The sequence below is a fragment of the Argopecten irradians genome, chromosome 1 (assembly GCF_041381155.1).
Source record: "Argopecten irradians isolate NY chromosome 1, Ai_NY, whole genome shotgun sequence".
In the NCBI taxonomy this organism is placed as follows: domain Eukaryota; kingdom Metazoa; phylum Mollusca; class Bivalvia; order Pectinida; family Pectinidae; genus Argopecten; species Argopecten irradians.
The window spans coordinates 48,579,066-48,603,734 of record NC_091134.1 but is presented as its reverse complement, the minus strand read 5'-3'; the positions used below and the strand labels follow the sequence as shown (position 1 = coordinate 48,603,734).

At 35.8% G+C, this 24,669-nt stretch overlaps 1 protein-coding gene and 2 pseudogenes across 1 annotated transcript; 1 reads left to right on the top strand and 2 right to left on the bottom strand.

Moving 5' to 3' along the window:
• The first annotated feature begins 5,551 nt into the window (after positions 1-5,551).
• LOC138330896 (vesicle transport protein SFT2B-like) lies at positions 5,552-15,083 on the top strand. Its single transcript, XM_069278387.1, has 7 exons — positions 5,552-5,700; positions 7,660-7,746; positions 8,462-8,544; positions 8,990-9,071; positions 10,138-10,173; positions 10,676-10,764; positions 11,989-15,083. Exons 1-7 carry the CDS (start codon positions 5,635-5,637, stop codon positions 12,026-12,028), a joined length of 483 nt encoding a protein of 160 aa, XP_069134488.1. The 5' UTR covers positions 5,552-5,634; the 3' UTR covers positions 12,029-15,083.
• A 935-nt stretch (positions 15,084-16,018) lies between these two features.
• Positions 16,019-16,679, bottom strand: LOC138329732 (uncharacterized; annotated as a pseudogene).
• Positions 16,680-18,766: 2,087 nt separating this feature from the next.
• Positions 18,767-24,360, bottom strand: LOC138330884 (transcription intermediary factor 1-alpha-like; annotated as a pseudogene).
• Positions 24,361-24,669: the final 309 nt, after the last annotated feature.

Genomic DNA, 24,669 nt, shown 5'->3' with positions numbered 1-24,669 from the left:
GCTGATTCACTGTAAATGTTCAAGTGCATGCTTAAACGTGAAGCTCTTCCATACCCAATTTACAAACAAAATATATATACAGTGCAATTATACATAGATACTAAAATATTTCCATGCGCTAGTTTTTTTCATCTTTTGTTTGATATATATATATATATATAAATAAAGGTACTGTATTTCTCAATACATCCATATATCACCCTACATTTGCAGAATAACGAGCATTTTACCCGATCTAAAACTGAAGTTAATATGTTTGACATAGTCTGTTGCTTCTGCTGCCGCTGCTGCAGTAGCTCCCCTATCCTCCTCATTCTCATCCTCTCTTACTCCTTCTACCCTATACTCTCTCCTCCTAATGTTTTCCCTATACACCCTTCTCATATTCACATGTTTCTGCTCATTCGCCTTTTCCTATTCATCTCCACCTCTGCCTCCTCCTCCTTCTTCTCCTCCTCCTCGTCATCATCATCATCATCATCATCATCATCATCATATCATCATCATCATCATCATCATCATCCTCACCATTAATCAGCTTCGCCTGTCGTCATTATCCTTTCCCATCGCCTCCTCTCATCTATTCACATGTTTCTGCTCATTCGCCTTTTCCTATTCTTTTGTCCTATAATCAAAAGTAAGATTTACAAATAAAGTACAAATGAATATATCCGACATCCAATAATGCTCCAATGTATCCTACCAATTTGCAACATAAGACATTGATGGTTGCTCCAAACATACATGTATAAATTTCCTGGTACTTGCTCCTGATTGATAAGTTAACGTATTTCATTAGAACAAAATCTATTAGGCACTTTTAGTAGATTATAAAACAATTACCCATTATAATTTAAAAGCAATTCAAAATAGTTTGTCATCTATTTGACGACAAATTGACCGTACAAGTAAAAACTTGTTTCGTGTTTTTATTGACAAATGTAGGATATGTGCCTACTTGAAACAGCTCTCCTTTTGATTGCGTCTTGTTTCCAATTCTTATTACCCTCAGATTTAGCGCCAAAACTCATCTATATATATTTATCTGTTTGACCTGAGGTCAGCGTAATTTTCTATCATTGATGATATGGCAGCATCAAAAAGGTACAAATGTAGTCATGGTACAGAAAATTGTTTCCCGCATAAACATCCATGATCCCCATGGGTTACGATCACCGAACATTGCGCAGGCGTCACCATTGCATGATAGCGTGAAACGCAACTGATTTTAAAGAAATTATCTTTTACAATATCTCAGTATCCATAACCTCTCCCGTGACACTACCCCATCTGATTGGAGTGGAGCGTATATAGATCCATAGGCAAAGCCGATCATGACATAGTCCACACGGAAGCTGATGTCAGACTTAAGACATCAAGAAAAGAACCCAGAAACATATACATTTGCAACAAAGACAACTGGGAACAAATAAGACAATACTTAAAGGCCCACTACCTTTCCGAAACGGCATTTAATTTTTAAAATGGAATGTAAAACGATATTGATAATTTTGTAGAGTCGCAAAAGTTATTAACTTACCGTTAATACTACACATATCATCACCTTCTGAACAAATTGATTAAAATTATATAAAATGTTAATTTTCATAACGCGAGTCGTCTTATGTTTCCCGCCGTCATCCTAAATACCGCGCGGTAGTTGATTAGCACTGCGCCAGACGGCAAAACAGCGAGATGACTCTCTACTGTTATCATATATTACGGAGGAAATTTTGCATAAGTTTGGTGTTGTTAAGCTTATCTTAGGCCATCGGTATATATTTTCTAATGTTATTAAGAAACCATGATGTTTTGCTCCGGAAAGGTAGTGGACCTTTCAATGAACTGCATGAATCACTAGAGCAACAAATAAATGAAACTGCGGACTCATTATGGAACAAATTCAAATCTACACTACACAATTCAGTGGAAAAGAACATACCCCAAAAACACTTGACATACAAACATAAACTTCCCTGGATAACAAACTCACTACGTAGACTCATCAACAAATCTAAACGACTTCACGCCAAATGTCGCTCAAATCATCAACTAACACAAACATACAAAACACTAAAAGCAGAGATACAAAAACAGATACGCAATACATACCGTTCTTACTTAAAAATGATTAAAGATCTTCCTATAGACGAGCAAACAACACCAACAACACAGAAACGATATAACATTAGGAAATTATTTAGCTAAATCAAAACAACTGGAAAAGAAAACATTGATATCACAGCCCTACGTAAAGATGGTCAACTCGTAACAGACACCACTGCAAAAGCAAATGTTCTCAAACAACAATTTCAAAAAGCGTTCACAACAGAACAAAACCATAACATACCAATCAAAAGCCAATCACCACACCCCATTATGCCTCAAATACACATAACATGCTTGGAAGTTACAAAACTTTTAGAAAACATAAACCCACATAAAGCTTCAGGGCCAGACCAAACACATGAGAAAAAAACTCAAAGAACTAAAAGACGTAACAGCACCCATTATCACAAAAATACTCACAATATCTCTCACCACAGAAAAACTACCACATGACTTGAAGCATGTTCATGTTCACCCTATATATAAAAAAGGAGACAAACACAACCCTACAAATTATAGGCCAGTCTCACTCACCTCAATTTCATGCAAACCTATGGAACATATGATAGCAAGCTCTACAATGAAACACCTCGAAAACAGTAATATTCTCTATTATTTACAACATGGATTTAGAGCGTCCCGATCATGCGAAACACAACTACATTTTTTAGTCACTTTTATACATGAATTAACACAAAACAATAACAACAACAAGCAAACAGACATCATCATCATGGACTTTGCCAAAGCATTTGACAAAGTCCCACACCAACGCCGTCAATACAAACTCAAATATTACAGTATTACAGGACAAACATTTACATGGATTACAGACTTCTTATCACACCGCACCCAAACAGTTGTACTTGAAGGGAAACAATCAGAAAAAAATACCAGTTACGTCAAGAGTACCCCCAAGAACCTGTTTGGGCCCATTACTCTTCCTTATATACATAAACGACTTCCCAGAATACACTCAACACAGCACCCTCAGACTCTTTGCAAAAGATGACAGCATAATATACAAAACCATTCATAACAAACAAGATGCACTTAAATTACAAGAAGATCTAGACGCAGCAGGTAGGCGGGATGAAGATTGGTTAATGTCCTTCCACCCGGACAAGTGTAACGTCCTCAGCAAATTACTACAAGTAACATATTGCAAATATCTAGGAATCACAATACAAAATAACTTACGGTTTGGCACACGCATCAACAAATAGCTGCAAATGCTAACAAGACACTAGGATTCCTGAAACGAAATCTCCAGATAAACTCACAACATATAAAAGAACATGCTTACAAATCCATAGTCAAACCAAACTGGAGTACTGCTTTTCCGTATGGGACCCTAACCAGACAAACCAAATCATGCAAATCTGGAAAAAAACACGCAGAGCAGCACGCTACACAACAAACAGATACCACAACACAAGTTCTATACAAGTCATGGTGGAAAACCTCAACTGGACCTCACTACAAACACACAGAACAAGAACACGTTTAATTTTATTTTATAAAATCATACACCATGATGTGGCAATAGACTATAGTCAAATTCTCCATCTGACAGACTACAGGACCAGACAATCACACCCATTCACACATAGACATATAGCTGCCACCAAGGACATATTCAAACATTCATTTTTCCCACACACAATTAAACAATAGAACATTCTTTCGGTGGCTACAGTACAAAGCACTACACTAATGGTCTTCAAGTCTCATATCCTAAAAACAGAACTTGAAGACCTAAACCCCACTCCCTAAAACTCTATCATATTTTCATCTTATAACTATACATTAAAAACCCCTGCACCTTCACAATCACTGTAAATATTTTTTTTCACAATCACACCCTGCCAATCCACACAATATAATCATCATCATCGATGGATTTGTGGTACCAATAAGAAAAGGAAGAAGATCTGTTAGCTGCGGTTCCCAGCGTGTGTCATCATCATATTGTTTAGCTCTCATTGTGATCACTGTTTAGTCCTAGAGGTGTAAAATAGATGAATGTTGTCGCTTGTATTGGACGATTCCTAAAAAGACCCCATCGTTACGTTATACATGTAACATTGTATGATGTCTCTAGTATAGGGAGAAACATATCGCTGACGAGGTATATATGGATGAAAGAGCAACATTGTGTTCCCAGTATCATTGACAAGTCCTACTCTATAGAAGTACGAAGCAACTGTATTGTCTATTACTATTGGCGAATCATAAAAAGAGACCATGTCAACAAAATATCAAAATCCTTAACTCCAATGCAAAAAAGAATTGGAATGTCCCATACAACTAATGCTGATATGAACTACATGTAGGGCAGCTAAACGTGAAATCGATTATAATTCTTATATTCAGGTAAGCAATTATGAAAAGTTTATATTTGGCACCGTTTTGTTTTCCTTCAGAAAAACTTCTTTTCGAAATTCTTTGGCATAAATGTACTGTACATTTAGTTTTGGGTTGACCTAAAACTTTTGTCACAAAGACAAATACAGGTACACGTAAGTGCGATATGTATTGGTTTAGAAAAATATGTATTTCACTCCCGCTTGGGAAAGGGGGTGACATCGATCTTTGACATTCATTCGGCTACACTAATATAAATATAGTCACTGTTCTAAAGAAAACGTGGTCTGTGGCAGGGCCGAAACTGCGTAAAATTACAAACCAATCAAAAAGCGAGAAATATGCGATTCGATTTATTGAGAACGTGATATACATTAAATTTGTATAAGACACATGTCAGTATGTTAAAATTTAGTATAATACCGTTCTGTGTGGATTTTTGACTGGTTAATGAGACTACGTGCACTCACTCTAACGTGACGCTACCCAAATTGGATCACTTCATGAAAACAATTGCACAAAAATTTAAGATGTGCTTGAATCCAGATTTTTCTCTTAACAATCCACAAATAGCTCCACCGTATAGATGTACATATATATATATATGTAGATGCGTTCAGTCCCGTGTTTCAGCAGATTCGACTGCCCAAAATGGAACACCTCCTAAATATGGCTTGATTAATGAATGTCTATACACGTATAAAATGTTTGAATTTATTTAAGGATTTAAAAAAAAATGGTTTATTTATACATGGTTTATTTATACATGCAAGTCATATATTTGTCAAAAATATGCCTACTGTATCCCTGTTCATGCAGCGATTGTTTTTCTTGTTTTTAATAAATGTTGTTTATTATATGTAGCTATAGGGTTGTAGCACGACGCCGTTTCCCGGATTTCTTTTCGAAATTCCATTATTTTCATCTATATTAATTTTGTGTCACAAATGAGTTCCATTTTGGGTAGCGTCACGTTAATGTTTTAGTAGCGTGACACCTTAAAAGATGTTTTCAGGTTATCGTTCTTGAAATGCTTGTAGTACTTGTTCTTGAAATGCTTGTAGTACTTCCGGGTGATGTCGCTGTAAACAGGAAGTGGGCATGTAAGAAGTTTCATATCTTTCAACAAGTCCAAAATTTACCTAACTTCGAGCGACAATGGACAAATTAAAGAAAGTTCTTAGTGGAAATGATGAAGATGAAGAAGAGGGTATTGTAACACAGGTATGATGCAAGCCTTGTCAATTTTGATTCTGAAAATTAATAGGAAATCATAGTGCGGATGACAGCACCTGTTGATTATAGTTTCATTTCACTACCATATTGCATTACAAAGCCTGTCATTGACATTATTTTGAAAACTGTACAGTACGTTTCCGTGGACGTTAGTTTGTGTAAATAACATGCGTATGGCAAATAACTCTAAAAAGCATCACTAGATAAAGCACATATTTGTAATTAATGGGTTTCATTTACAATTCATGGATTGGTAGATAGGTCTAATACACTTATGTAGTTAGTGACTCATTTCCATGTGTCTATGCGGTACTGTGTACGGAAGATCAATATCGAATATAAAAAAGCAATTCCAGAAATTTGAGTGATTCAAAATCAACAATAACAATTAATGCATTTTTTCTAGGGCTTGGTATTGGAAGGTCTAAAACGATACGATACGTATTGATAATACACCGAAACAATACACAATATGTATTGACGATACAGTGGACTTCTTTTTCAAATTCAGTTGACCATTGTGTTTTGAATATTATGACAATAAAAGACAATTTTGATAAAACATTCTATAATCTTGAAAAAATCTACCGAACATTTGATTCGCTTTATATCATCAGTGTTAATTAATTTCTGTCAATTTGTATTCTTACTTATGAAAAGACATTTCTAATCCATCTAGGTGACACAGATGCATTAAACACTTCCTTTTGATTGACATGCTCTTACTTGAATGATGTTTTAGAATGAAGTTTTACAGCGATATACAGCAAGTTTGCGTATCGATATTCGATATGCTGCTGAAAACCGATACGCATCGGTATATCGATATATTGATCCAGCCCTAATTATTTTTTATTCTGAAAGATGCTCCACTGCTGACAAATAGTATATTTTCTCAATAAAAACAGGAGCAGACGAATAAGTGTTTTTCTTCAGTTGCAAAAGTCACTTACTTTGCACCATTACCACCATTAATTGAAAAGATTAAATTTTAGCTTCTTGTCTTACTTCAAATCAAAAATATAAAAAGATTCTGTGGCACTATGTTTTATGGTATATGGAAAGAGGTACAAAATAAATTATTTTATATTACCGTATTTTTGTGTTAATTAGACATATAGGCCTGTATATATACATGATTAAACACCAATTATTGTTAAGATGATGAGTATATCGTTTATTCTCTGTCGGCGGTGGAGCATCTTTTACAAAATTACATGAAAGCACTAATATGAATTTAAGGCAATGCCTCAGAAGGGCGCAGCTACTTATAAAAATGTAACGTAAATATAGTTAGGATTATAACCTCAGAATGAGATTAAAACTGTTTTAACTTGTAGTCCAATCATTGATTTTTAGTAAATGCTATTCTTCAATATTTGTGTCTAGCAGTCGTCATATACAGGTCAGAAAGAAATATTCAACTGGACTATTTCAAATTTTTTTTTATCTTGTTTCTCTCCAATGCGGAAAACTTGGCAACATGCCATGTATCAAAAATGTGCGGGAATATGCGGCGTCATCTTTAGCACCAAACTTCCTGACGTCACGGCTGACGGTGCTGTGCACTTTACAACACACAGACAGTATATCATTTTGACCAGTACATTTATTGTGTCGTTCTTATCCTTGTGTAGTTATCTAAAACTACTTACAGTAATTTCAAAGTGTATCCTGGTGATACGTTTTGCCTACAGAGAAAATTTAAAATCTCGTCGTGCTGATAACGAGAATTAAAACATGGCTGCCTGCATGGAGGCGCGAGACTTTTCCTGCGGGACACGATTTCAAAGTCCAAGGGGTACTGGAATGTATTGGATTCTGTATGCTTACACACGTGTTATGGTTAGTAGAGCTTGGCTCTACGCGGTCTTTGGCCGCGTAGAGAGCTGCGCTCTTATAATAGATATAGATTAACCCAATGTCATGTATGAATTTATGTTTCAGATCAGCAACAGTACAACTCTGAGCTGGTCTACGAGGATCAAAGGCTTTATTGTTTGTTTTGTTCTTGGAGTATGTTTATCAGTTCTGGTGAGTTTTGAAATAGTTTCATTTTGTGACTGACAGTTATCTGGTCAAAAGGCCCAAATATCTACATTAAATTAGATCGGTATCTGTCAAAAATAGCTAAGTCTCTGTTTGAAATAAATGACTTGTATATTATGGATATCTAGTGAAGAATGCTCTCTACTGTTGAGCATGATTTATTATAATAATATTGGAAAAAATTTCCGTTAACTAGCATATTAAATGGTTTTATAATAGTGTGTGTCTATTTATATACAAATTGTATATTACAGTACAGTGTACATGTATTTATAATAAAATATTTCTGATGCTATTTTGGTGTGGTACCTAATAAAAAAGACTGTCATGATTGTACTACATGTAGCCGTCAAATGTGTATAGGCAGTCAGATTTGTTGGCTGTCTACTTCTGTAGAAAACAATGCAATATCAGGGATTGTGTGTTTATTTCATTATTTTGCCCAATTATCAGCATTGATCATGTAAGGACATGTCAGGTTTATATAAAGATGGAGGAATAATGAAGTTCATAGGGGAAAAAAGTCATGGACCTATATATTATATATTGATTGATTGGTACCTTCCAATTAACTGGGCATGTCCCACTTGAGTATATCCAATTATCTATTTGGTATGGGTATAGAAGAGTATTGATGCTGTAAGATTTAGTGAAAGTCCATTGTTTTATCATTTCAAAACATGTTATTTGGATGTTTCAGGGAAGCTGTCTATTATTCCTTAAAGATGGTCTGGTAATATTTGCAGTATTATACACCTTTGGAAATGTATTGTCATTAGCAAGGTAAATATATGTGAAAACTTTTTAAATTTTGTCGAGAAAAAAATTGGTGAAGTTGTAGATTTGAAAAAATATACCTATCAGCAAATTAATGTAGGATTTTTTAAGGCCAGTCCAGAAGACTAATTTTCAAATTTTGATGAGTCCTAATACAAAGAAATATAGAGGGTTCACAAAATTTTGGTGAGTCCCACAGGAAAATCATGAGTCAAGTACTCCTCTAGGCATGTCCCATAAATCACTGACCAATGATCAGTGCCAATTGACTTAAGTGGAAATGAAATGTGTAAGGATGTAAATATATATATATATATATATATATAATGCACTGTTCATCACCCTATTGAAGAATTATTAATATAAAATGGTTTGCTGATAAAATTTGTGGAGACAATTTACCTTCAATTTTTACAAGATATTCAAAATTACAAAATGTTGTCTTTTGTAGTACATGTTTCCTTATGGGACCAGTAAATCAACTTAAAAAGATGTTTGCTAAGACCAGAATAATAGCAACACTTCTTGTAATTGTAAGTATGACCAAAATATATGACGTTGGTGCTTGTTTGGAGATGTTTTGTCAACACTTTCTGTACTTTGTATACTTTCTGTATTCCATCCTGAAAGTAGTTATTTGTCATGCCCCTAAAGTTTTCAAGACAATGTTGAACTAAATGTGTAGTTATTGTTTGTTATTTTATTTAATCTTACCATGTTAAAGTTAGTGCAATCATTTAAATTCATTAAAATTACTACTTTTATCTGAAGTTTTTAATTATGATATAGCAAAGCATAAGTGCCACAACCCACATGCTGTTTTATGAGGATGACATTTAGTTTTAAAGCTCCCATAAACAATTAATTCATTTTGATAAAAGCCTGTCATGACACTCTTATACAAAGCTTTGTTATAGACTTCACCTGTGATCATCACTGCTTGATACATACAAAAATACATAGTGGTAGTAATCACTTTATAGTTGTATGTGGGTTCATTATAACATGTGACAGCTTGTGTGCATACAGTGTAAAAAATTCAGGTCATCGTTACTAGTGTTATTGGTTGAGGTCAAACAACTTTAATTGTACCTATAATCATAAAAAGGGAGAAGATCGTTATTCAAATGATAACAAATGTTATAAGGAAAAATGAAAAAAAAAATCACATACATATCACTCCAAGCGATAGTATACGTGTCTATCCTCATAGATACAAATACATAGTACGAGGAACAATCCCGTCCTTCTGTACTCACAACGTTGTCCTCCTAAACTACTCGACAGATTTTGATAAAATTTGGTACTCAGAACCCAAACATAAAGGAGAGTTGAATTGAGTAAACTATATTGGCCTGGTTCTGTAATGTCCCCAATTAATGGATTTGTTAGTATATATGTGGAGCAGGGGTATTAGTTGTCCATTCTGGCGACAGTTCTAGTCTGATGGCCTCTTCAATGTTTAGGATTACAGAACCACTGTCAAAATTAACTTGTCATGTTCGATTCTCTTTCAAGAAAATAATGCTAAAACTAAAATTTTCATTCTCCTTGGTTCTCTCAATTATAACTGTAAAATATCGTTCATTGTATTTTCAGGTTATGTTTATCTTGACACTGGTGTGTGCATTTGCTGTAAGTAATGTTTTGATTTTTGAATTCCCTGTTAACAATATTACATTGATGCTATTACATTAATGCTATTAAGTGTACATGTGTAAAGTCACTCTATTTACCCTTATAAATGTATTAATATCTCAAGTACCATAGTTGTAGTAGTTAGCTAGTAAAAAGGCATTGTGAAATGGTTTTCTAGCTGGGAGAGATTGTTAGAGCTACCAGGAAATGGATATTATTTAATGTGATAGAGAATGTATTTTAATGATAACGATGCAGTGGTGGTAATAATTTGGACATCACAATAGAAGATATGTGGCATTTGCTGGGCATTTGTGATTGTCAAGACAATAGAAGATATGTGGCATTTGCTGGGCATTTGTGATTGTCAAGACACAGTAACCTAAGTCAATTACATCATAAAAAATGATATATATTTCTTAAGCATTCATATCACAATCAAACATAAGATATGGAAATATTTTCATTGTTTTATAATTTCATTGTTATTCTTTTCCAGTTGAAAAATACAGCTTTAGCCATTGTGTGCTGTGTGTTACAGTTCCTTGCGTTAACCTGGTACTCGCTATCATATATCCCCTTTGCTAGGTAAGTTTTTGTAAACTTGGAAAACTATCATTTTATTAGAGCTGATATATTTTCCCATACTTGACAGGTTTATCCAGCGGTTGCTAGGGAAAAGATAACTCTGTCTTTTGCCTGGGTAGGGAAAAGACAGCTCACACGCGCTAGACAATGATGTCATCAATACATGCGGTGACCATTTTTACGCACATTGACGTTTATATCAACTGAATTTTCACAATTTCTCGTTAAAGTATGGGAGAGAAAGAATCTTAAATGGGCCTGTCAGGTGGACATGGATATCTCAACCCTCGTGAAAGATTTTGACCGTCAACCCTCGACAAGCCTCAGGTTGACCAGCCAAAATCTTTTACTCTGGTTGAGATATCCCTGTCCACTTGACAGGCCAATGTAAAATTCTATTAGTCTCGCATTACCCAGACTTTCACTGCTGAACAAGAGTTTGTGTTTGAACTTTGGGACCGGTAGTGGGCTTACTAAAACGGTAAACAAACATGGACTTCTGCACACAAAAAGTACAATACATCTTCTTTGTACATAACTGTATCCTGAAGAAAGATGATTTGTAATTTTCTTCAACTGAAAATCAATTTTTGGTTGTTTAAGTGTGGCTGACTTTTTTTTTTTCAAAATTTGTATCTGTCATATTTGTTGTTGTTTATCGATCAGCCAATGAAAAGCTTTACCAATTTTTCAGTCAGCTTTGATTTGAAATCACAAAACGGGAACACGAACCAGACCAAAATCTTGTTCAGGGGCAGGAGTCTGGGGAATACACTACTAATAATAGTCATAGAGGTTCAAAGGGAAGTAATCATTCATTAGGCTCTAAATTCATCCAATAATTACTCATTCACTATTTAAAAATCTCTCTGACTGCTTTAAAGCACGCATTGATTGATACTGTTGTAATGACTGGAAACAACTGTGAAACAGCTGCTGGATCCTGGAGGATGAATTGAGAGAATTGCGGTATTGGGGGAGTGAGTGTCCAGACTCTCTTGAGTCTCCCACAATTTGTGTATCTGGTAGGTCACACTGACCTTGACTTTACCTTTGACCTTCCTTAGAGTGCTATAGTTTGTGTTGACATTTATGCTTTTATTCAATTTAATTTTTACCACTGTTTAAGTGACAATTTAATTATTCAATTTAATTTGATGACTGTTAATTGTGTAATTTTTTTTCTATTTGTTAATTAATTGTTCTCTTGTTTCCGTTGTTTAGAGATGCAGTAAAGAAGTGTTTTGGTGCATGCCTGGAATAGGGATTAAATGTCGGCTAACAAAGACATGGAGAGAGTTACATATACCGCTAATTTCCCATCAAGTCATCAACCATCCGCATCTTATATATCTATATTTATTCAGTATGTGTCTGTGAGAACTGGGAAAGTGTCAAACTATATATATTCTTGTGTCTTGAGATTGACTGTTTTGGTATAATGAACAACTTTTATGTGTTTTTGTAATGTTTGTTATTGTATTTCACAAGTGGGCCAATAAGAAAGATAAATAACTGCATGTATACTTGTGAGTTATTGAGAAGACATTAGTTTATATTTTCATGGTAGTTTAACTATTACAATTCATGATTGAATGTTAACATTTCATGGAAACGTTTAAAATATGTAAATCCAAGTGTAAACTCGTGTCAACATCTGTTTCACATGTAACTTTGATGTGGTAATGTTATTTTAATGTTAAATGCTATTAAAGACATTTAATTTGTTGGTAATTAGAAAAAAAAATGATATATATTAGATATATATTATGTTGTTGCTGTTTTAATATCTTTTAGTAAATCCGATCTGTACACATATGCGCAGTTGATAAACATGAACTATTTTATGATATTACCTTTGATTTGCCTTAAAAAACAGTTAATATATTTTGTTACAAAAAAGAATTCAGACTATATTTTGATGATTTTCCATAGTGATTATGTGTATATGATAGTAATTTCCTAGCATGCCACTTGTTAAGTGTTGTTGGTGCTGGCTGGTTAATGGTGGTATGTTTATTACATATGTATAGATTTATTTCTAAGAAGCCTTCTATATATTGTATCGAAGCTATAAACCTTTGTGACTTAGCCATCTGACTGTGTATAATAATTATATGTGAACTATATGGTGCAGATTTTTAGGTAATGACTGTTCTAATACTGGGTACCAGTTCTTTTTGTTTCTTTCTCACACTTTTATTAAATACGGTAATCTACTTTATATATAATGGCTAACTATAAACAAACTTCAGTTGGAGTAAACACACTTTTAATTACCACCCTGATAAATTCACACGGCACTTTTAATTACCACCCTGATAAATTCACACGGCACTTTTAATTACCACCCTGATAAATTCACAAGTTTGCAACAATTACTATATTAACAATGTACATAAAGTGCCATTACAAGATGTATAGGCAGTCAATTTTTCTGTCTCGTAAAAGTGCTAAAATAATAGTGTTTGTTTCACTGGCAGAAAGATAAGATACAATTACTAATGTATAATCAGATTTGGATAAAAAATGCTCGGAAATGGAACGTTGGTTCCGTGTTGTTTATCGTACAATGTAGCAACCCTTAAAGTTGATATGTAAAACAATTTATCTCGCCTAGGAACACCAAAGCATGAAAAAAGTCATTAATGTTTGTTCTCTACTATATTTACAACTTACTTTAAAATGTCTTTTGCCAAGGTTGGAGTGCCTTAATCAAAGAAATATTTTCTGATTGTATTTATTTTGCATGTGCTTCAGGGTTGCAAAAAACTTGCCATCAGTAGTTTGAATCTATTTTTCTAAATTAATAATTTGACAAATATTTGTAAGGAAAGTAATTAGTGGACAGCACAACAGTTGTTCTGATCTTAATACTTCATGTTTTACCTCATCAAAAGGGTTCTTCTGTCCATCTGAAACCCCCCAGTATTTGGGGTTGTCTGTCCATCTCAAATCCCCAAATATTTAATGCCGATGACAAATATTGAAATAGTAAATATTGAAAATATCTTTCATCATTATTGTCAATTCTAAACAATAAGGAAATACTAAATATAAACATCTGATTATGCTTTAGAAATACTTTAAAAGTTAATACATGTACGAGTACATATATTGTTATATTAAACGCCATTGTTGATTCAACTTTGTGGTACATAAGCATCTTGCTGCTAGAGAAAGCATACAAAACATCATACAAAAGTGGAAATTGTATATGATGGGCAAAACTAAACGTTTTTGGAATGCTAATGAATTTAAATACATGTAATCAAATTAGAAAAAGTAAGAAAAAACAGTTAAACACATTTTGTACAAATCATCATTTATCATCAGCATTAAATGTTCAAATTTTATTTATGAAAATGACAGTTTGCTACTGTTATATATATATATTTGGATGTTTGATGCTAATTATCTTTATTAAGCAAAACGCTTAAAAGGGCTTATTTTTAACATTATATGTAAATGTTCTTCGAGGTTGCTACACATTGGTGATTAGTGCTGACTATTTTGAAATGGGTGCTGTGATTTGAAACCAAGAAACAGTTTGATATATATTTCTAAGCATGCACTTTGTGTAGTTACAGTAAAATACATCTATAACAAACACAACAAATTCATAGTTAAAACGTAGTCATTTTCATTCCCTGACAATGTTCATATACATGTAAGAGTGCTTGTAATATTGTAGAACAAACTAGTTATACTAAATACAGTATTTTTTGCCCCAGAGGTTCGTTATAAATGGGTTTTACTGTAAATGATATTACAAGTATACCCTGTACATGTGTACTTATATGTGTACTTGTTTTCATTCTTTAATGAAAAGAGTCTCAGTAAATGCAATGAGTTTTCTGTTCCGAAAAAGGTATTATGATAACATCACATTTTTGTGATAATGTCTAAATTTTAACAAGTTATCCTCCAGAAATCTTATCTTAATAAGCACAATTACATTCCTGTTTCACTCTACGATTAATTACCTGAAATTATATTAAATGGACTTTTTGTGAACAAAATGTATACCATTGCTTCCTTTTTGTAACTATACCTTTGGGGGTTTAAAGCCTGTTGTATACTGGTTGCGTGTTTAGGGGATTCACATTTAAATACTTAAAATAATGTTTACCATTTAACTGAGACTTATTTTCTTTCCGGAAATACACATCATATTCACTAAGTATGGATGTTGCTTCATGATCAGTTGTATGTAAAATCAAAACTTGAAAAGTTGATCCATAATTTTGTTATGTTCACATCGTCAGTTATATAAGAACTTTTCATTATCATAATAAAAAAATAGGTCTCTTTCAAAACCAAGTTACTGTCTTTTTGGTGGGATGGGTGTTGTTTATGTTTTCTGTTTGCAACACTTAATGTCTGAAATCATGTTAAAAGGCTTTCAGACACTAGTGTATAAAAAATGACCCAAAACAACAACAAAATTATAAACAACTCCAGTTGAATACTATAACAAAAATGAGGTACAATGTACCTGATATAGTCGATGATCGGTTTTGAGAAATGCAAGAAGGGGTAGATAGAAAAAAAATCCTTAGAACCCCTGCTGTGACCAAAGAACTACAACTTTGATAATAAAACGCCATCATTTGATCGTTTCCAGGATTCATCATTGACCAAAGACGTTGTGTATCATTACAATAACACTGAACATATTTTATCTTTTACATTTTTTCAATAAATTAAATGGTTTTTCTTGTAATTTGACATCCTGATTCCATTCTAGCAAAAAGTTGCAAGTTAATAAGTTGGTGTTCCTGGATGTAGTCACAAATCTCTCATCTAACACTGAAATCCCTTCAGGAATAAATTTCAAATGTTTTCTTAGATTGTCTTTATCCTGTGACACCTGTAGGATATTTCATTTCGTGATTTCCAATATCAACGAATATCAAAGTTGTCTTCCATACCAATATTGATTCTCGTCCGATGCTAAAGTAAAACGTTTCCCATCCGTGAGAACGTCTATCTGTCCCACAAGTAATGTATCGCCGTCACTTTGTCTTGGTTAGGGTCATTGAGACTTAAGAAAGCATGTCCAATATTTTAATACTGATATACGATATACAAACATTACGATTTAATTGAGTTCGGTTTGGAAGCTTTGCTACAATATCCTATTATAAAAGCATAGTTGCGCTTATAAACAAGGATTTGTGCAGAAATGTGTAATGCGATGGCAATCTGCGGAAATGTATGAGTCTAAACCTTTGATGAGACAGGTGTCTAAACCTTTGATGAGACAGGTGAAAGAATCATTTTGCAACTAGCTTGAATATTTTCACAAAGTTCTGTTGGTCACTTAGTTCAAATGTTATCACAACTTTGTCATTTAATATGGAAATTGCCCTCGAATTTCCTATTCCGTCTGACGATGTTAAAAGCTCCCTTGCATTGTATCCTCTGCCGGACATCTGAATGATTTTTCTTGATGCACATCCACAAATTTAAACGTTGCCATCCCTGTCAACGTCGATTCCTGAGGAGCCTTTTACAGTTCCAACCGTCAGTACATCTGTGGGAGTGCCATCAGACAGTCGTGTCACAGCCACTTTGTCTGGGGTAGTTACATTGAGGCTAGCGAAGACTTGTCCACTCTCCTGATCACTAGCGAGATGCAGACATCTTGATTCAATTTTGTGAAGTTATACAGCTTTTTCCCCATCTTTTACACTAGGCCTATAAAGTGAAGTTTTTGTACCTACAACAAATGAGTTGTTTAAATAGGCAATACCATAACATTCTTCTGAAATGTTTGGAATTGCAACTTTCGACGAGATGGCTACAATTTTTTCTCCAACTTTGATAATGCAGATTGTTTTCACGTTAGCCAACATCACAGCTACAGTGTTTCTATCGATACGACATGTGTCGCAAGAGATATCGACATGTGTCGCAAGAGATATCCGTCAGCGTCGTCTCGCATTGAAGGTCGCCGTTTTAGAGGGTAAATCCTTTAAATCGCTACTAGTCATAGAGTTCTACATGAATTGTAACCAAATTTTGGCCACAAACATCCTTGGGGGAAGGGGAACAGAACTTGTATAAATTTTGACTCTGGTCCCCCTGGGGCAGGAGGGGCGGGGCCCAATAGGGGAAATAGAGGTAAATCCTTTAAATCGCTACTAGTCATAGAGTTCTGAATGGAATGTAACCAAATTTGGCCACAAACATCCTTGGGGAAGGGGAACAGAACTTGTATAAATTTTGGCTCTGGTCCCCCGGGGGCAGGAGGGCGGGGCCCAATAGGGGAAATAGAGGTAAATCCTTTAAATCGCTACTTGTCATAGAGTTCTGCATGAATTGTAACCAAATTCTGGCCACAAACATCCTTGGGGGAAGGGGAGCAGAACTTGTGTCTAAATTTTTCTTGACTTCACGCGCGTCCCCAGGGGGAAGAGAGGGGTGGACCGACGACCGAAAATAGGGGCGAAATAGCGAGGTAAAAAACCTTTAAATCCTCTACTAGTCATAAGTAGTTTCTCCATGGAATTAAACCAAAATTTGAACCATAAAGCCCAACAACCAGGAGGGGGACAAGGGGAACATCGAACTTGTATAGAAATGTTTGGTGCTTCTGGTCCCCTGGGGAGGCAGGTTGGGCGGGGTCCAAATGCAGATGGAGAATAGAGAGTAAATCTTTTTAAATTCGCTGCTTGTCCGTCAGAGCTCTCTGAATGGAAATGTAACCAAAATTTAGGTCCTACTAACCAATCCTTTGTGGGACGGGGAAACACAGTAACTTGTATATAGAATTTTATTGGACTTCTGGGTCCCACTGTGCGGAGGACGGGCGGGGCGGGTGCCCAATAGGGTGAAATAGAGGTAAATCTTTAAATCGCTACTAGTCATAGAGCTCTACATGGAATGTAACCAAATTTGGCCACAAACATCCTTTGGGGAAGGGGAACAGAACTTGTATAAATTTTGACTCTGGTCCCCTGGGGGGCAGGAGGGGCGGGGCCCCAATAGGGGAAATAGAGGTAAATCCTTTAAATCGCTACTAGTCATAGAGTTCTGACATGAATTGTAACCAAATTTGGCCACAACATCCTTGGGGGAAGGGAGAACAGAACTTGTATAATTTTTTTGACTCTGGTCCCCCGGGGGCAGGAGGGGCGGGGCCCAATAGGGGAAATAGAGGTAAATCCTTTAAATCGCTACTTGTCATAGAGTTCTGCATGAATTGTAACCAAATTCTGCCACAAACATCCTTGGGGGAAGGGGAGCAGAACTTGTGTAAATTTTGACTCTGGTCCCCAGGGGGAAGGAGGGGTGGGGCCGAATAGGGGAAATAGAGGTAAATCCTTTAAATCGCTACTAGTCATAGAGTTTCTACATGGAATGTAACCAAATTTGGCCACAAACATCCTTGGGGGAAGGGGAACAGAACTTGTATAAATTTTGGCTCTGGTCCCCTGGGGGCAGGAGGGGCGGGGCCCAATAGGGGAAATAGAGGTAAATCTTTTAAATCGCTGCTTGTCGTAGAGCTCTGAATGGAATGTAACCAAATTTGGCCACAAACATCCTTTGGGGAAGGGGAACAGAACTTGTATAAATTTTGGCTCTGGTCCCCCGGGGCAGGAGGGGCGGGGCCCAATAGGGGAAATAGAGGTAAATCCTTTAAATCGCTACTTGTCATAGAGTTCTGCATGAATTGTAACCAAATTCTGCCACAAACATCCTTGGGGGAAGGGGAGCAGAACTTGTGTAAATTTTGACTCTGGTCCCCAGGGGGCAGGAGGGGTGGGGCCGAATAGGGGAAATAGAGGTAAATCCTTTAAATCGCTACTAGTCGTAAAGTTCTGAATGGAATGTAACTAAATTTGGCCACAAACATCCTTGAGGGAAGGGGAACAGAACTTGTATAAATAATGGCTCTGGTCCCCCGGGGGCAGGAGGGGCGGGGCCCAATAGGGGTAATAGAGGTAAATCCTTTAAATCACTACTTGTCATAGAGTTCTGAAATTTTTGGCTCTGATCCCCCGGGGGCAGGAGGGGCGGGGCCCAATAGGGGAAATAGATTTAAATCCTTTAAATCGCTACTAGTCATAGAGTTCTGCATGGATTGTAACCAAATTTGGCCACAAACATCCTTGAGGGAAGGGGAACAGAACTTGTATAAATTTTGACTCTGGCCACCCGAGGGCAGGACGGGTGGGGCCCAATAGGGGAAATAGAGGTAAATCCTATAAATCACTTCTTGTCCTAGAGTTTTGTTTGGATTGTGACCAAATTTGGCCATAAACATCCTTGGAAGAAGGGGAACAGAACTTGTATAAATTTTGGCTCTGACCCCCTGGGGGCGGGAGGTTTGGGGCCCAATAGGGGATTTAGAGGTTAATATTAAAATTCCTTCAGAAAAGAAACAATGAACCTGTATTCAGAACATTACTTGGCATTACAAACCAGGTGAGCGATACAGGCCCTCTGGGCCTCTTGTCTGTAAATAACTTTTTTATTTGCACTGTCTGCTACAACAACTCGTCCACCAGATAAAAGAGCAACACCGTATGCGGAACAGTCGTTCTTGTCTGAAGGAACTTTGATATTGAATTTCCCGTCACCTTCAAATGGCATTCGGACAAAGGAGTAGTATATGTAGTAGGTGGCAGTCTCCTTTTTTCTTGAACTGTTATCTTACCCATTGTAAGACCATTCTCTCTGTCGTCTGAGGCGAAAATTGTTTGATCATACTCGTGCCTTAGAATTGTAGATACTGAAGATTTCTGTAATTCCTGTACTAGGCCTCCACATGACTCGACTTCCGCCTGACCTCTCTGGAATATACGGATTGTTCCCACTGCGTCTTTCTTCAAGGCGGCATCTTTTGATGACGTCAGCGTAGTTTGCATAGCAAACATCAAGCGTTCACATTTCTGTTTCGTCATATCCAGGTTTTCTTTTTCTTTCTTGAATGTAAAGATCAGATTGTCAGTAAGCTCCTTTTGGAGTAAACCAAACCTCTAGTTATTTTTTCTACGTAAGTCGGTTAAACTTTCCAGTGCGGTTTCTTGATCTTGAGTCATGGATTGTAGTTTTTCATCTGCATCTCTGATAAGAATGTCCATGTCTTTTATGTAATTACGAAGTTCCTCCATAAGGCCATCAAATTTTGAGCTTTTGCTCAGATTTTCTCGGAAATCTTCTGTCGATGTCACTACTTCACATTTTCGGTGATAGACAATGATACATTTGCTGCATCCAAGAAGTTGATGATCTTCACAGTAATATTCCAGTTTCTCGCTATGCTTTTCACATCCAATGCCTGGCGCTTGCCGTCGGATCAAAACTGACTTGTTCATCTCGGTAATGTTCTCAGCTTCACAGTTTCCATGAAACAAATCGTGGACATTGCTTTTACAAGTTTCTCAAAAATAAGTATTGCCCTTCTTACACCAGAACTCCGCAGGAATATTCATGGTACATTTTCTCTCGCAAGGTTCACATGAAATTGGCTCATTCGACCTATGTAATTGTTTAATGATTTCGACCGCCATATTATTAGTAGGGAGTTGTTTAGCCCAACACTCCTTGCCTTCTGATGGATTCATAGGTTCTGTTACATTACGACTTACATGACAAGAGAAGGAAGTCACCGACGTCATCATTCCAGACAACTCCTTTGAAATGTAGCTATCCAGACATTCTTCACAAAAGGAATGTAGACAAGGAAGAGATTTTGGATGTCGAAACTGCTCTAGACAGATAGGACAATCCAGTGCCAAAGAAGAAACAGGGAGATTTGTGTCTCTTTCCAGCGACTTCTGGCGGACCACCCCGCCTTCTGCCATCTTGATCTTTGGAGTTTTTGTTACCTAAAACAAATTAAATTGCAAATTGGATAAAACAGAAGTTCAAAGTCCGATAAGCATCACTATAAATTTACTGGTGCATGAAAAATTACATACATTTGTTAAATGTTCGTCAATTTTTTGCATGATTTCATCCCTATTTTGATATAACTGATCTGCGTAAAATCCAGGTTTGCCTCGTAACATTTTATTGCTGAATTATCGAATGTCAGGCCGTGTATTGTGATGACGATATCAAATGAAACAAAAAATTATTTCTTTCAATGTAGAAAAACAGTGCAAAAACTACATGCGGTTACGATGACTAACGTTATAGGCCTACTATTTGGTTAAACTACTATTTCATTGCGAAGAAAAATAAAGTCAAAAACGTAAACGGTATGTTGTTTCATCAACTTATAAGGAATGCAGTACTTGCATCCGGACACCTTATATCGAGTGTGCGAGCATCTGGGCGTGATTCTGGGCAAATACATTTTGTTATTTCCTGGGATAATTTACTGGAGACGAGAATTGAACGAGAGTTGAATGGCTAAACGAGAAAAAACAATCAGCGACTACACATTTACCGATTGTTTTATGTAGATAATACAGCAATATAATGGCACAGTTACGGACTTGTGAGTGTATTTGTTTTTGATCAACTAATGAATGTCTTAAAAGTCATCATTCTTCCACGGTAGCAATCTGATTACCATTGTGTCATGAAAATCGATGTACTAAATAAATAAACAAAATTATTTACATCTCATTCACCAAACTTATAGGAGGAGCTCGTGTATTGCTATGATTTATCAAAGGAACAGCCCACTAGTACTACTGTAAAATGGTGGACATCCCATGTCCAGGGTAGGTGCAAACAGCATCCGTCCGTGAAGGCTTTATAGAAAGAACCGTCACTGAACAACTACTTCTAAACCATTGATGCCATTGAATAATTGTTTCAAAAGACCACCAAAGCAGCAAATTCGAAAATGTCGCCCGACCCCGACGAATTACATAAACATCCATGATTCCTTGCAGAAACTTGTGATATATTAGCACATAGTCAACTTTGGAGTAGTCTTCGACTTGATGTCTTCGTTCTTTGTAAAACATCTTATTTGAGCTTACTTCTCAGCTGTGTAGTCAAAGGCAAAACCGCCATCGAGAGTGATCAACTTAAAGCCTACAGAGCCTATCAGAACGACTGGAAATCGCATAGAGTGATAATATGCTGTAAGCCATGGATAAAAAATTTCTACCAGTGTCTTCATGGAAGTAGGTGTAACATACTGTTACAATGTGTCAATTACAGAACGCATGTAACGTAAATCTATTAGAATAGAGAGAAGTTACCACCTCCAATAAATGCACACTGAATTAATACTGCTATTATATTTTAAGAACATGCAGGACGATCACGAATCTCGACGTGTAAATATAACATTTAATTTTATAACTTACTAATAGTCATGTGCAACCAGACTAAGGTTCTAATCCAAATGAATAAGGGAGAAACAATATCAGTCTGAACTGCTTTTTGAACCTTGTACAGAATGTTATCATGATCAGACGATGACTCTATTGTCATTACATATGTATACTATTATAAAAGTACACGAATCTGATTAAAACCAGCTCTTCAATACGCTTACGTACGCGTATTGAAGAGCTGGTTTTAATCAGATTGAAAAGTACATTATATAAAACGAAAAATAAATGTGACAAATTAGCCTCATGTATGCCCGTTTTGCTTTCCCTCGTGGTTAAAATGATATTTCTCTCACGAGTTCTGAAAAAATTGAGACCTGCATTTTGCTTTGCTAGTGTTCCTCTTTTCATGAAAACAATATTTTTCACAGTTACACAATATAACTAAATATTTACTATTCACAAAACAACGTAGTCACGGTATACAGTAGACTGGCTATCAAGTAAGGCAATACAAGTAGGTTAGTTAAAACTGTAAGTTTTTTGAACTACATGTATCTGATGACTTTTACCTTAAAAGTAGGTAAACGTCATTCACTTGAACAAAAGTGGTAGTCCTCCATCCCAGCATGCTACTGGTCTAATATCATGTCACTATGCCTCTAAATTATCACAAGGAGTCGTTTAAAGATTTAAACCTTTTTGATCCATGTGACCTTGAATGAAGTTCGATGTCATTTATATGAACAAAATTGGTAGCCGGGAGGCTCCATTCCAGCATGCTATATAGTCCCAATATCAGGTCTCCAAACCTCTTATATTAGTCATTCACGAGAAGTTGTTTAAATGTTTAAAGTGAACAGTCGGGCAAGGATGGCTCAAGTCGGTAAAAATGGTGTGTAATTTCTTATGAAATGGAAAAATAAAATCTCTCGTCAAAATCTGTCTGCGTACGAAGAAATTAATTTAAAGTATGGAAATTCTAAAACGTCCTCCCGGCTCACTATGTCCGTGGTTACATTTCCACGCAGCTTCGCTTTCAGTGCTTTCAACTTTTCTTTACTTTAATGGTCAGAACTGGGAAACTAAGCAGAACTTGACCGTCGTATTAATATGTGAGAACTTTTGGAAGGCCAATGAACGCATTTATACTGGTTTTCTTTGCCCGACTATTCACTTTAAGTCTAGTACTCTACTTGACTCGTGTGATTTTAAATGAAGGTCAATGTCATACATTTGAATAAACTTGGTAAGCTCTCCATCTCAGCATGCAGTATGTCCAATATAAAGTCTCTATGCCTCTTAGTTATTCACAAGAAGTCGTTTAAAGATTTTAACCTATTTGACACCTTGCTGTGACCTTGAATGGTGATCAAGGTCTTTCATTTGAACAAACTTAATCCCAGCATGCTACATTACCAATAGCAGGTCTTTAGGCCTCTTTGTTATTTACAAGAAGATGTTTAAATATTTTAGCCTTTTTGACCCCTGTGACAATGAAGGAAAATCAATGTCATTCATTTGAACAAACTTGGTAGAAATCTAGTCCTTCATTTCAGCATGCTATAGGCGCAATATTCAGTATCCTAGGCATTTCGGTTATTGAAAGTAGTTGTGTAAATAGGGGTATTATACATATGTATGTAGCATAAATATTTTTTTAAATAATTTTCAAATTACGTAGTTTCTAAAAAACATGACTGTTATGTATGTTGACGGTTTCATCCACTAAATGCGAAGTATGTATTATATGAGTTAGTGCCCATGCTTTCTCCTGCTACACATGTAGAGCTTTAGTCTGTTAAACCTGCCGGCGCGTATATATTATAAGGGATGTTTTCCCTATTATAGGCAGGTCTATAGCTAGCGGACTACACCTGTAGCACTACATGTAGACGGCGCTGCTAGTTCTGTATATGTAACTGCCATATCAGGTTTATCATAATTATAACTTATATAGCATTAAAACGAAAGTAAAACTATCAAGTAGCTGTCCCCTTTTTATTTGCATAAGTGCTAACGGTAACATGAAGGTAACAATGAACCTTTAAAATCTTCATGCTGTTGATGAATTTACGAAGATGAAACACATCATTTTTACATACAAAAAATGTCAACTTTCGTTTCACATATATGTATAACGTACACTGTAGATAAATCAATGAATTATCAAAAAGAAGCATTCCCATCATGTGAGTCAATAGGTTGTTATGAAAATATATTGATTTTTTAAAATATAAATAAATGATTTTTCGTAATTATTTACCTGATAAGATAGCTGTAAACTGCAGCAAACATCGATACCTCTCGATCATTTGTCATAGGCACAGGGACCTGGCACGAAAATTTTTAACTAACAGTATACATATATATATATTAATATATATATATGTATATTATTGGTTAATTTTTTTCGTGCCAGGTCCCTGTGGTCATAGGCCTACATATATACCTGTACGACATTATCACAAGAACAAGTCTAATTTCCGACTCGGACGGTATAGTAGTGTGTGTGCTGATTTATCCGGATATAAAAACTAAACGTGCTTCCTATCATTATATTATCATCCATCAGAGTTACTTCGCTTCCTTTCACTCGCTTGACAGCCGATGGGGGCACAGGGGCCAACTCAATGAATGGATGATGTCATAC